This window comes from Sinocyclocheilus rhinocerous, unplaced genomic scaffold (genome assembly GCF_001515625.1).
Source record: "Sinocyclocheilus rhinocerous isolate Xijiao unplaced genomic scaffold, SAMN03320098_v1.1 scaffold314, whole genome shotgun sequence".
Classification (NCBI taxonomy): Eukaryota; Metazoa; Chordata; class Actinopteri; order Cypriniformes; family Cyprinidae; genus Sinocyclocheilus; species Sinocyclocheilus rhinocerous.
In genome coordinates this window covers 1,744,282-1,757,863 of record NW_015630021.1, presented here as the reverse complement: position 1 = coordinate 1,757,863, position 13,582 = coordinate 1,744,282, and the positions used below count along the sequence as shown (strand labels likewise).

Below are 13,582 nucleotides of genomic sequence, written 5' to 3'. Positions count from 1 at the left end.
ACATTTTTTACCAGTATAATAATCATTATAATATAAAACATGACTACTTATAAATGTTTTACTGTAAAAATCGCGCATATTAAAATGTGTGCAGACATGGAGGACAGTAGCATCACCTGAAAGCTGGGTAGGAGGCAGATGTCTTTAACGTGTTGTTTGGATTGAGTTGAGCTAATAATGTCATGACGGTACTTAGGGAGGCTGTTCTTCAGAGGAGCTGCTCTCACCCCTTGTCCAAATACCCACACTTGCGGTCTGGGCCACTTGAGAGCGCGTGCGCGCGACAGGAAGTAAATGCGCAAGACTGTCCCAGATCTTAAAAACGCCAGAGCGCAGTCCCCTTAACTTTTTACAACACTACAAGTGTGTCCCATCAGGTAATGAAAAGTTCGACACACACTTGTGGTCTTCATCCTCACTTGAACACTTGGACCAAATACAGGAAATACGTCATATAAGTAGTCAAGTGGTCAAGTGCAAAGACCGCAAGTGTGGGTATTTGGACAAGGCTTCAGTCTGGGCTCCTCCACACACACACCCACGCACGTGATATGTTCGTGTTTTTCCCAAGCAGGTCCTTCTTTTTTTCTTGTGCACTTACAGAATGTGTGCTTATGGAGCGTCTGGGGCATTTTTGACTTTTACGTTACTTTTGCATTTTCTTTGTGTTCACTCAATAAATCCTCGGTTTCCAACCGCATCCAAAGGCATGAAAGTGACCAAGACTGTTCCTGCTGCTGATGGCCACAGGAGAGCCAAATACGGCAAAAGTATTCTGTCAGCATCACCGTTATCAGGAGACGTGCAGTCACAGCGGGCGATCAAGGATGCAATTGAACCTCATGATTACATGATCTCCATCTACAAGACCTTTTCCTCGGCTGAGAAACTGGGACTGAACGCGACTTTTTTCCGCTCGTCAAAAGCAGCAAACACCATAACGAGTTTCGTGGACGATGGTCAAGGTTAGTTATTTCTTTATTATTTAATTTCGGATTTAACATTCTTTGTTTGCTCCGAGATTGTTTCCCTTTTCAACTAGAGTCAGAATTACAGTACAGGTGCGTTTGAGATGGAAAAATACTGTTTCTTATTAGACAATGTACGACAAAAATATTTTAGGAATGAATGGGTGAAGTGTCATAACGCTAGAGGGACTGGGAACAATCCTAATTAAATAATATTAAATCATAAAAAAAGCAAGTCCAGAAAGAAAGAGTAAACAAATTTCAATACCAGACATTGAAAGAAACAGTCTAGAATTAATGTTTTTTTAATTTGTTTAACTTTTCATTCTTTTTAATCTAAAATAAAAACAAATAAAGCAATCAATCAAGAATGAAGAAAAGAAATTTCAATAAGATATCTTAGTTGATTGAAACATTCTTCTTCTGCATTCACGTTTAATATGCTTCTCTAAACTGTCTAAATACTATACAGCCACTGTCACTAAACATTTGTGCTCTTTGTTCCAGATGACCTTTCAAACTCCCCACTGTGGAGACAGAAATACTTATTCGATGTATCGACTCTTTCTGAGAATGTGGAGCTCTTGGGTGCTGAACTGAGGATATACACAAAGATCTCCGGAAGCTTCCGAGCGTCTGAGACGGGCCCAGTGGAGATACAGTTGCTCTCCTGCCAGTCGCACGCCGTCCTTGATTCCAAAACCTTGGATCTGGAGGATGCGCATAAACCAAAATGGGAGGTTTTTGACGTATGGGAGATTTTTAAGGAACGTCACCTGCACTCCCATGGGACGCGCTTCTGTTTAGAGCTCAAGGCGACGCTCGATAATCCTGAGAGGGAAATCGACTTGCAATATCTTGGATTTCACAGACATGGCCGCCCGCAACTAATGAAAGCCATATTGGTTGTTTTCACAAGGTCAAAAAAGAGACAAAGCCTTTTCTACGAAAAGAGGGAGAAGATTAAACTGTGGGGTCTGGATAGTTTTGGCAAGGAGAAAGGACCTCACTCAAAGTCTCGACGGAGAAGACGGACCACTTTACCCAGCCGCCATGGCAAGAGGCACGGCAAAAAGTCCAAATCTAGGTGCAGCAAAAAACCCTTGCATGTGAACTTCAGGGAGTTGGGTTGGGACGACTGGATCATTGTTCCCTTAGACTATGAGGCCTATCACTGTGAGGGCATGTGTGACTTCCCCCTCCGGTCTCACCTGGAGCCAACCAATCATGCCATCATACAAACTCTCATGAACTCCATGAACCCCAGAAACATGCCGCCCAGCTGTTGCGTCCCATCCAAACTCAGTCCCATCAGCATCCTGTACATCGACGCAGGAAATAACGTCGTATACATGCAGTATGAGGACATGGTGGTGGAGTCCTGCGGCTGCAGGTGATTGTGAATGTCTCACTTCCTGATCTGCCTTCAGAACACTAGTGGAAGCCTTAGCTGAAATGCTATACTGTAAATCACTTCTGGAAATACGATTTTGGACTGGAATCAAGCACAAAAACATTGTTACATCACTCTTAGTTCCATTTCACTGGTTCATTCCTACAACACATTCCTGCTTTATAGCTGTATTTTATGAACTGATATGTAAATTATTTTTTTTATTGTACAGGTACAAATTTAAATTTATGTTCAGTTACACTAAGTTATTTTCTCTAAGTGCCATCATTTATTCAGTAATAATGTTTCACACATATAATAAGCTATTTTAGTTTTTGTATCTACCTCATTGTACAAATTATGTTACTGTGTAAATGTTTTCCATTGAGAGATTAGCATCATGAAAGGTTTTGTAAATATTTTATTAAAAGTACGAACCACATTATTCCTTCGATAAAATACCACAAAATTAAATATATTTGTTAAATATTTCTTCTTGAATATTACCTTTTTGTTATTGCTTGTACAAGTACTGAACTGAATTACTATTAGATGCATAATAATAAAGAGTAATGAATGTTTTTAAAATATGAATATTTAATAATTGGACAAATAATTTTAATGTATACACTAACGTTCAAAAGGTTGGGGTCAGCAAGATTTTTTAAAAAGAATTTATTACTTTTATTCAGCAAGGACACATTAAATTGATTAAAATCGACAGTTATAATGTTACAAAAGATTCCTATTTTAAATCATTTCAAACAATTTCTATTCATTAAAAAATCCTGAAAAAATGTGTTATGATTTACACTAAAATATTAAGCAGCACAACTGTTTTTAACATTGATAATAATAATAAATGTTTCTTGAGCAGCAAATCAACATATTTGAATGATTTCTGAAGGATCATGTGACACTGAAGACTGGTGTGATGATACTGTGAATCAGTACATTATAATGAAAACAATACCTTAAAAAGGAAAAGAAGCATGTTTTTGCGATCAGATTTTTTAAACCGGTAAACTCCTGTAAACTTTTCAGTCCAAGGATCCAGTAAACCAATGCCTTCAAACAGTAGCCTAAGTTCAAAACAGCTACAGAGAAAACCCGACCGGTTTCATCAGAGATTGCTTAGTGTCAGGTCTAGAATTAATCTTTTCAGCGTGTATTTGGCGTTTTATAATGGACGCTGCTGCACTGCTGCCTGAAGTTGTTTTTTAGATTCTGAATGGGTACCGTCAGGTAGACTGTAGGAGTAGAGCTGCACAATTCTGGATAAATTGATCACGATTTTTTTTCTTTCTTTTTTTTTCTTTTTGGTATCAAATATGATTCTCCTACAGATAACTAAACAAAATAGCGTATGACATAGGTATTACAAGGAGAAGGTGACTTATGAGGACATTACCCCATGTCCCCATTTTTCAAAACGCTTATAAATCATACAGAGTGAGTTTTTTTGAGAAAGTAAAAATGCACAAAGTTTCCTGTAAGGGGTAGGTTTAGGTGTAGGGTTGGTGTACAGTATAAAAACCATTACACCTATGGAATGTCCCCACAATTCACAAAAACAAACGTGTGTGTATATATATATATATATAAATGCCATGAAAGCAATGTATACTGTCAAAAAAAAGAACTATCTATCTATATATCAAGAGAAATATCCCTTCACCCTGCTTTCATTTATGCCAGCCTGAGATACAAAGATCCAAGTAATTTGTGTACCTTCCCTGTACAGAGCTGAAGGGAGATAATTGCAGTGTTTAGTAAAGGTGAAAATGGGGTCAACAGACACTCAGCACAACCTTCCCTGGGTGGCCTGTGTGTCTGCGTGAATAGAGAGGAACACGTACACACACACAAACTCACATCTATTGGTAAACGGAGAAACAGTTGAACGGCTCTGACCCCGGTACCAAAGTTGCATTCATTCTCTGTCTGGGAAAAGACAATGACCAAAACCAAGGATGCTAACTTAAGATTAGGCTTGCTTTTACCCAGAGATCAAAGGTCAAGCATCTTTTTGTCTCTCGCCACTGTGCGCATTTAACACATCCAGTAAAGAGAGAGGAAGCAATCAATGCTTCAGAACAAGGGAAAGGAATGTGCGTGATGCTATTATACCAGTTCTCTGTCTCTTTGACACATTGTCAGTCCTCTCTCGCCCGTAAAACACATGAAGATATAAGACACACAGGCAATGAGCAGTGCCATGTTGCTGCTGGACAACAATGGACCGGAATGTCATGTGTCTCTAAAGGACATCTGTGGATGGACCGAAAGCTGTGAAGCAGTGATGGAAGCGGTGAATATTATCAAGTCACTCTCTACCATTCATCAATCAGCATTTTTTATTACAGTTGTAAAGGGATAGTTCACCCCAAAATGAGCACTGGCATTCTTTACTCGCCTTCATGTTGCTTCAAACCCTTATTGTTCTTCTATAGTGCAATTTTATTAGTAACTGAAGGGGTAACACTTTATAATAACTTTCATTAATAAATCATTAACAAACATTATATGATGATTAATGGATCATTAGTTAATATACATTCAAAGAGTTAGAAACATGAGATAATGTGCTTATTAATGTTTGCTAATAAACTTATTAAACATTAGATAATGTTCAAACAAATCATAATTTCATGTAAGTTAAAATGCTTACAAATGTCATTAAACTTTAAATTCCATATGATCAAGCACTTATTGAAAATCTACAAATGATTTTAACAGATGTTATAAAATGATTAAAAGGTTGTGTTAATGCACAACACTGGCTGCTATTGAGGTGTGATACGGGTAAGGTTAGGGACAGGTTTGGTGGTATGGGTAGGTTTAAGGGTTGGTTAAAGGGTCAACAGTGTACAAGGGTCAATTTGATTATTATAAGGGAACACGGTTCAATCTGTTTATATTATATTGTTTTGATAAATGAACAAGTATTTTCTTTTAAAAAATGATTTGTTTTCCCCTGTTTATTTATGATTCAATATCCTGTAATATACTAATGTGAGTGTTGAGGCAATAAAAACTTTTTTTTTTGCACCAAAATTACAATCCGTTGTCTTTAGCAAGCATTTAGCTAAACTTACCCAGGTGAAAAAGACGTAGTGTTAAATGTATTAAAAATATACTTGAAATTCAAGTAGTATGTTTATAATACATTTGTATTCCCAACATGCTTATTTGAAGTGCAATAAAAATATACTGAATTGCATTTTAATATATTTCTAAAAAGTATACTAGAAATACTTTTGTATTAAATATATGCTTAGTTATACTTCTAAGAAATATGCTAAACAGAAGCATACTTTTAATGTATTTATAAAAAGTATACTAGAAATACTTTGGTAATAAATATATGCTTAGTTACACTTTTAAGGAATATGCTAAACACAAGCACACTATTAGTATATTTCTAAAAAGTATAGTAGAAATACTATGTTAATAAATATATTTTTAGTTTCACTTTTAAGGAATATGCTAAACACAAGCATACTATTAGTGACTTTCTAGTGTATTTACAGAAAACATACTTATGTTACCATTACTTAAAGTATATTTTATGTCTACTTTGTGTAAGAACATAACATATTTTAAGAATTACACTTAAATTGCACTAAATATACTTAAAGTGGTTCCATTTTAACACAATTTCAATATATTAAATATATTACAAATAGATTAAAATCCAACTTAAACATATCTTGAAATACACAATATACTTAAAGTTGTTTCAAAATAATACATTGAATATGCACTTAGTATAGTATAATTTAAATATAGTAAGTATGTCTGAAAAAGCACAATTTAAATATATTTCTTTTTCACCTGGGTAACCAGCCACCCTTTACACAAACCTTGTTACATTAGCTAAAATTCCAGTGCCCATAAAGACACTAAATGATTAGCAATCGTAGATAAACATTTACAAATGATGAATATTTTCCACTTTAGATTGGCTACTGCAAAAACATGTCAATAACGAAGGCCTGAGGAAGACCTTAGGGTCGAAACGTTGTGATTTTAATAAACTTCGTTTTTGAGAGCAGTATTGGCAGTGTGCCAATTTTTGTTTATTGACAGTGAAGTGCTCCATGTGATCGAGCACCTGCCTAAAGTTTTTGGATGTGAGCATATTACACTTTGTTTACTGCAAAAACATGAACAAATGATTAATAAATGATTAGTAAAGATGTGTGAATAGGGTAGATTCAGGTCTTTCGGGACACTTTTTGCCATTGAGATGACTGCTCATAAAGGTATTAATGATTAGTAAACATTTATTAACATTTGCAAATGATGAATAGTTTTCACTTTAGATTGGGTACTGCAAAAACTTGAACAAATAATTAATAGATTATTTGTTAAGATGTGTAAATAGAGGTCTACACAACAAAGACCAACAAATGAAGATCATATGAACTGAAAGTTTACTGACATTTGTAAGCATTTTAATTTACATTAAATAATCTTATGTTAATCATTAGATAATGTTTAGTAAGTTCATTAGTTAACATTAATATTTCTAGCTATGTGAATATATAGTAACTAATGATCTTTTAAGCATAATGTTTGTTAATGATTTATAAATGAAAGTTATTAGTGTTACCCAATTATTTACCCCTTTTTTAACATAATAACAGTTTCATTCTTTTTTGTGTGACTTCTGGTGCTGCATTCAACACGTTTCAGGAAAAAAAAATCTATATAATAGCATAATGTAACTCAAAAAGATATTTATAATAAAAATATATATTTATTTTGTACCTTTCTAAAACGTACATTTCTAAAACGTAAATACTTTTACATTTTAGGTGCGGTCAATACATGTACACTAATATTTGTAAGTTTTAGAAAAGAAATTAATACTTGACATCAAAGACATCATTTCAAATATCTATTTCAAATAAACATTGCTCTATTCATCAGTGTATCCTGAAAAAATATTTCATGTTTGCTATTAAGCAGCACAACTGTTTTCAACATTGACAATAATAAGAAATGTTTCTTCAGCAGCAAATCAGCATGTTAGAATGATTTCTGAAGGATCATGTAGAAGGAGTAGAAATTTTATACTACTAGTTCTATTGTACAATAGTACTTTTTTTTTTTTTTTGATCCAATAAATGCAGCCTTAGTGAGCACAAGATACTTCTTTGAAAATCATAGGGGGAAAAAACTTACCAACCCCAAACTTTTAAACAGTACATTGTACAATATATTCCAAATGTACAAAATTATGTATAAATAACTACATTATCAATACTAATAAGATCAGGTTGGTTCTTTTCCATACAAAAAACAAAAATATAAATAATACTCATGTACACTGCCATGTTAAGACGTGACACACTAGGCTTGATATCAATGACACCAAACAGAATAAGTTTGTGTATCTTGTGACCAATCAAAACACTTTAAGTTTGAATATGTGAAAGTGTAACTGAGATTGTCAATTTTAGAGCTGATTCACATACACTTGGTATGTAAAAAAAAAAAGTTATAGTTAACTACTATAACATAACAGATGCTTTAAGTGACTTTCCAACAATAAAAGTGCTCTAAAGTTCCAAAATTAGCTAGAAACAATACACAGAAATACAAAAATGAAAGTGTGCCTGAGATTTCATCCATGATTCAAAGCTAAAAATCTGATTCTGTCATAGCAGCTCACAGTGTTATTGATTAGCTTAGCTTAACCAGTGACACAGATACTGTGACTGCTGTGTTTGTCAAGACTGTTTGCACTCATTCAGTCCTTCGTCTTGTGTGTTTGAGGAGATGCCATCTTATGTCAAAGAGTCAAACGCTAGCGACCTACAAGTCAACTCAAAGGATGGAGAGCTGAGAAAAGACTTTTGTAAAGTCAACATCAGAAAGGAAAGTGGAACGGTGAGTTTAGATAGTCGGGCAACACTAAAAGAATGGAAGGCTATAGGTTAATCTGCTCTACTTAGCCTCTGTACACAAATGACTGGTGAAGGATTAGCTCGGTTAACCCAACGCACATTCATAAGATAAGTTAATAGGCTGTCAGATGATCCTGTAGCACTTGATCGCAATGTCACTGAACAACATTCGCTTATTATTAGCTTGTTATGGGACATACAAAGACTTACGTAAAATTATCATTTAATTTCAAGCAGATGTAATATAGCACAAGTTGGCCTACAAACGGTTCCACAAAAAATATTAAGCAGCACAACCGTTTTTAACATTGATAATAATCAGAAATGTTTCTTGAGCACCAAATCAGCATATTAGAATGATTTCTGAAGGATCATATGACACTGAAAACTGGAGTAATGGCTGCTGAAAATTCAGCTTTGCCATCACAGGAATAAATTAACATTTTAAATATATTCAAATTGAAAAGTATGGAAGCTTGTTTCTGCCACAAGATAAAAAAAAAATTTAAAAAAAGGTAATTTCACAAAAAATAAATCAGAATTGTGAGATAGACTCAGAAGTTTATATCTCACAACTTTCTCGAGTTTATATCTCACAACTTCCTCGAGTTTATATCTCACAATTCAGATTTTTTTTCCCCCCTCAGAATTCTGAGTTTATATTGTAAGAAAAAGTGAAGAAAAAAAGGATGAGGAGGAGAATTAAAAAATCCTATGGGATTTTTATCTAAAGCCTAATTAACAAAAAAAAAAATTAAATAAAAAAAATAAAATAAAATAAATATATATATATATATATATATATATATATATATAGCACGTAAAATATTAGGTATTATACAATGTCTCTTGCATTTACAATCTTGGAAATTGTAATTTAGCACTGTAATTTAAATCTGTGTAGAAAAAAAAAATCCAAATAATTAATTGTTGTAAAAGAATCTCAACTATAATTACTATAATCAACTATAATGCATTAAATTGATAAAAAAGCGACAGTAATTTAGTGACAGACATTTAAAAATATTACAAAAGTAATACAAATGAATGCTGTTTTTAACTTTCTATTCAAAATAACCAGAAAAACATATATCATGGTTTTCGTAACTATTAACCAGCACAACTGAATAAACTTCAACACTGATAATAATAAGAAATGTTTCTTGAGCACCAAATGAGCACACTGGAATGATTTCTAAAGGATCATGTGACAATGAAGACTGGAATAGTGGCTGCTGAAAATTTAAGAATAAATGACATTCTTTCAAAAACATATAAAAAAATATTACCGACCCCACACTTTTGAACGGTATTGTATATTGCTAAATAACAGTATGTTAGTATACTTTTCCAAACATAGCCATGTCACCCAAGAAATTCTTGCATACTAAAGTGACATTTTTTAAAAATGCTATCAAAAGAGTCGCTAAAAGCTATATTAGCATCTGTGGGCACTATTATAATATCCTTTGATCACCATACAAACCTTCAAGATGTTAGCATGAATTACATGCCACAAAAGTAAAACGGAACTTTATGGTCAATAAAAATCAGCAAAGTGTTCATTGATTGTGAAACCCTCAGTCCTCTGGAGGAAACCCAAAACCTGTCTTGTTCTGCTGGGCCAGTCTAGTGTCTGAATCCAGGAGGAAAAGGAAATGTGTTATGACATGAACAGGGTGGAAAAGGAAGTGTTTTTGCATTGAATTAAATAGGGGGAGGGGTTTTAAGAAGTTCGATTTACCTACACACACAAAGATCCATATGTACACATACATATACACAGACACACTCATGCCCACATACTGTAACGGCAGACTAATTCTTCTCTAAAACCTGCTTTCTCAGGCACTTTCTTAATTCCAGGTGTGGAATTTCAAGTTTGTTTTTGTTTGTTTGTTTTTTTCCACAAGAGACAGAGCCTTAATTTTTTTTAAAGCATGTTCACTTTTTCTAAATAGAAACCCCATCATACAATAAAGCCTCTTTAGTAATATGAATCATGTTACTTATCAACTTAATGGGTAGCAGCCTTCTCTGATACTGGCTGGGAATCTCTGGCCATCTTATCTACAAAAATACACTGATAAAAAATATAAAGAGCAGATTTCAACAATCTCAGCAACAATCTTGATAGGTCAAGAACACGTGAAAAACATGCTTCCAATTACAGCTCGCAAACTGCCTCCAGGAGGACATTAGTAAGGAAGTGTACAAAAAGGATATGATAAAAAGTACTTTAACATCTTGAACTTAGAAATCTTGGACAAAACATCTAAGCAAAGAAAATAATCTTGTTTTAAACGGATAAAGCTTGAAGTATTGAACTTGTGGGATATTTTACATACAGTACCACCCTCTGTTTTAGATCACATACTGATTGTGTGACTAAAATAGTGTTTTATTTAAGAATCCAGCTTGAGCTATACCCGGGGAACTCTGGGGTAACATTTATTTATAGTTGCTTCAGCTACTTTTTTACTAGGTTACTAGAGAAAATGTCGCTTGTGTAGTTTCTTCACATTAGCATCCCTTTCCATCACAATGCATATTAGTGTCAAATAACTAACCCAAAAAGGAAAATATGATATGCTCACAACTATTTTTTAATATTCTGAAAGTAAATAAGAGATAGGACTGTCAAGCTCAAAATGACAAAAAAGCACCATAAAATTATAAAAGTGGTACATACGACTTTTGCACTATATTCCAAGTCTTCTGAAGCTTTTATGTGGCTGAAATAACTCATTATGCCATGAAAATCTTTTTTTTTTTTTTGTAACCTTTATTTGTATAGCGCTTTATACAATACTGGTTGTGTCAAAGCGGCTTTACAGTGTCAAACAGGAAAACAGTTTGTCAATAATGCAAGAAGACAATAGAGTCATTTACCCAGCTATCTTGACTTGGCACATTCATGAGATTAGCAGCCGTCTAATTTATTAACGGATCAATCTTTTGAGATCTTTTCAATGAATCGTGTGATTTGTTCATGAATCACACAGTTCATCTGACTGACTCAAAAATACAGTCACAGTGGTTAGCAGTCCTGTGGAGAAATTTCAGACCATTTACCACACAAAGCTACCGTACGTTTTATGATAAGTTTATGCTGATTATTTTTTATTTTTTAGCTTAAAAGCTTGTATCCATTTACTCATTGTAACTGCATGGAAAAGTGAATAGTACATAATTTCTCCATTTAAGTATTACAAAAAATAGAAAATCATACAGATTTGGAATGACATGACGACTAAATTTTCATTTTTGAGTGACATTTGAAGCCAGAAATACAGCCAAAAAAGAGGCAGGAGTTTCTGAACGGCTAAAAATTCAGACAATTTTAAAAAGCAGCTAAAAATCTTTATTTTTTTTCAATAAAACAAGATCTCATCTCACACAGGAAAAGATGACAAACCATCAAGATAATTTCTTGCACTTGGATCTGAAAACAGCCCTAATAAAACACTAATATACACCTCAACCATTTTTCTTCAATGCCACATTATTGTTGGTTAAATGTGTAGGCCAATCAGAAACATTCCTTAGCAAAATAAAAACACTTCCAAAATGATCATGTCAAAATGAACTTGAAAGGCAAGCACATTACATAATACCTAAACAGACACAGACATGCATGCACATGCACACAGCCAGAGCAAAGACCAGAGAAACTATTTAGCATGCTAGACTGACCACAAGGTTCAGGCTCACCCAACTAACCTCTAGGTGTTGATTGCTCAGGGGGACCTGATCCTGGATCAGGGAGGCCATTCCCATGAAGATTTAAGTATACACTTGAAAGCCACTCCAACAGGTCGCTTGTAGAGGGTCAGGGGGTCAATTGCCTGGTGGTGCTTAATGGTAGCAAAAAAAACGTCAGTTATCTTAAATGGGCCACAGTGAAGCTTGTGGCCTGCAACTGGAGGAATGCAAGGAATTCTGGGGGTTAAAGTGGTGCCATGAGGTGGCAGACACCGACACGGGGCTCTGGAAGTTGGATACAATGTCACCACCTCACCATCACTCAACATTAGCCACTGCTCTCTCAACACCTTGTCCCCACTGTGGGTATTAACTATTGTCGGTTTACAGAGGAAAAAAAGCTTGACGCGCATCAAAGCGATGATTGTCTTTAGAGTCAAAAGCTGAATATTAAAATTTGCTGATGTGAGTTTCATCATCAAAGAGGTGTAGCTAAATCTAACTTTACCACTGAACTACTTCAAACCTGAAGTAAATGACTTTGCAATGAAAAAAAAAAAAAGAATGGAGCTCCATTTAGGTTGAGGAGGCCTGAATACAAAACAGGCACTCTGGAGGATTACCTAATGTTATTTTCACCTCTGTTATTTGAGTGCTTCTTAAAGCTGAGAAAACATATGTCATCATGCTGCCAGGGCCAAATATTGTAATTATTTTCCAGAGAAAATGACAAAAATTATTTTCAAGTTTGGTCACTCTGCATAAGCAATCATTTAGTCTCTTTATGTTTTCACAAAACGGAAATTAAACATTCTCGAACTTGACATGAACGTTCACTTATACCTTAAAATTCTTCTTTTGACATCACATTCTTCTTCTGCACTTCATAATCCATGCACTCACCTGGCCTGCTGACACCGTCAGCGTGTTATTTCCTCCCTGAGCTTAACCTTCATGTGGTGTTCGGGTCCTTTTTGCTCTGAAAATTTTTTATTTTTCCCGAAAATACTAGTTAATGTTATCGCATTGGACTGAAATTTTGTGGCCTTTTTTGCTCTGTAACCTCGTAAGTGTGAAAGGGTTCTGAACACAACACAAGGGTTAAACTCATGATCTAACGACCTGCCTTTGGTCCAAAGTCAACACTGAACAGAACTTGTCAATCATTTGATCCACTTCATTGGCATTAAGGCTTGATTGGGCACAATTAGTCCTTAGAAACAAATGACATCAACCTGCCCTGGATTTCCATTGAGGGAGGCTGATTATTTGCTTTAACCTGGAACGCTGATTTCATTTTCACCCCTCTGTGTCCCCTGGGGGATTAACAAACAGTGGAAAACATGTACAACTGACATAAGATCCTTTGGCCTTAGCTAGAGACATTTTCAAATGCAATTTGGCCAAACCCGAAGGGAGTCCAACCGCACAACAATTTTGGCACAGCTAACACACTGCCTTGTGATTTATTTCAGTTTTTCTATGAGCTGTGTAACACAGAGGTATTATTATGAATTGCTGTGCAAACCAGGTCAAAATGTTGTTGAACCTGTCCACAGATATAAATGGTAAATTTAAGGACTACATATTAAGTGAAT

General features: G+C 34.7%; 1 protein-coding gene across 1 annotated transcript; it reads left to right on the top strand.

Annotated features, from left to right (window-relative positions):
- The first annotated feature begins 604 nt into the window (after positions 1–604).
- gdf6b (growth differentiation factor 6b) lies at positions 605–2,365 on the top strand. Its single transcript, XM_016551762.1, has 2 exons — positions 605–965; positions 1,476–2,365. The coding sequence occupies exons 1-2, from the start codon at positions 605–607 to the stop codon at positions 2,363–2,365; spliced, it is 1,251 nt and encodes a 416-aa protein (XP_016407248.1).
- Positions 2,366–13,582: the final 11,217 nt, after the last annotated feature.

Coding starts and splice junctions, on each gene's coding strand:
- gdf6b (XM_016551762.1), top strand. CDS start 605: ATGTGTGCTTATGGAGCGTCTGGGGCATTTTTGACTTTTACGTTACTT. Junction 966..1,475: donor TTTCGTGGACGATGGTCAAG/GTTAGTTATTTC, acceptor TCTTTGTTCCAG/ATGACCTTTCAAACTCCCCA.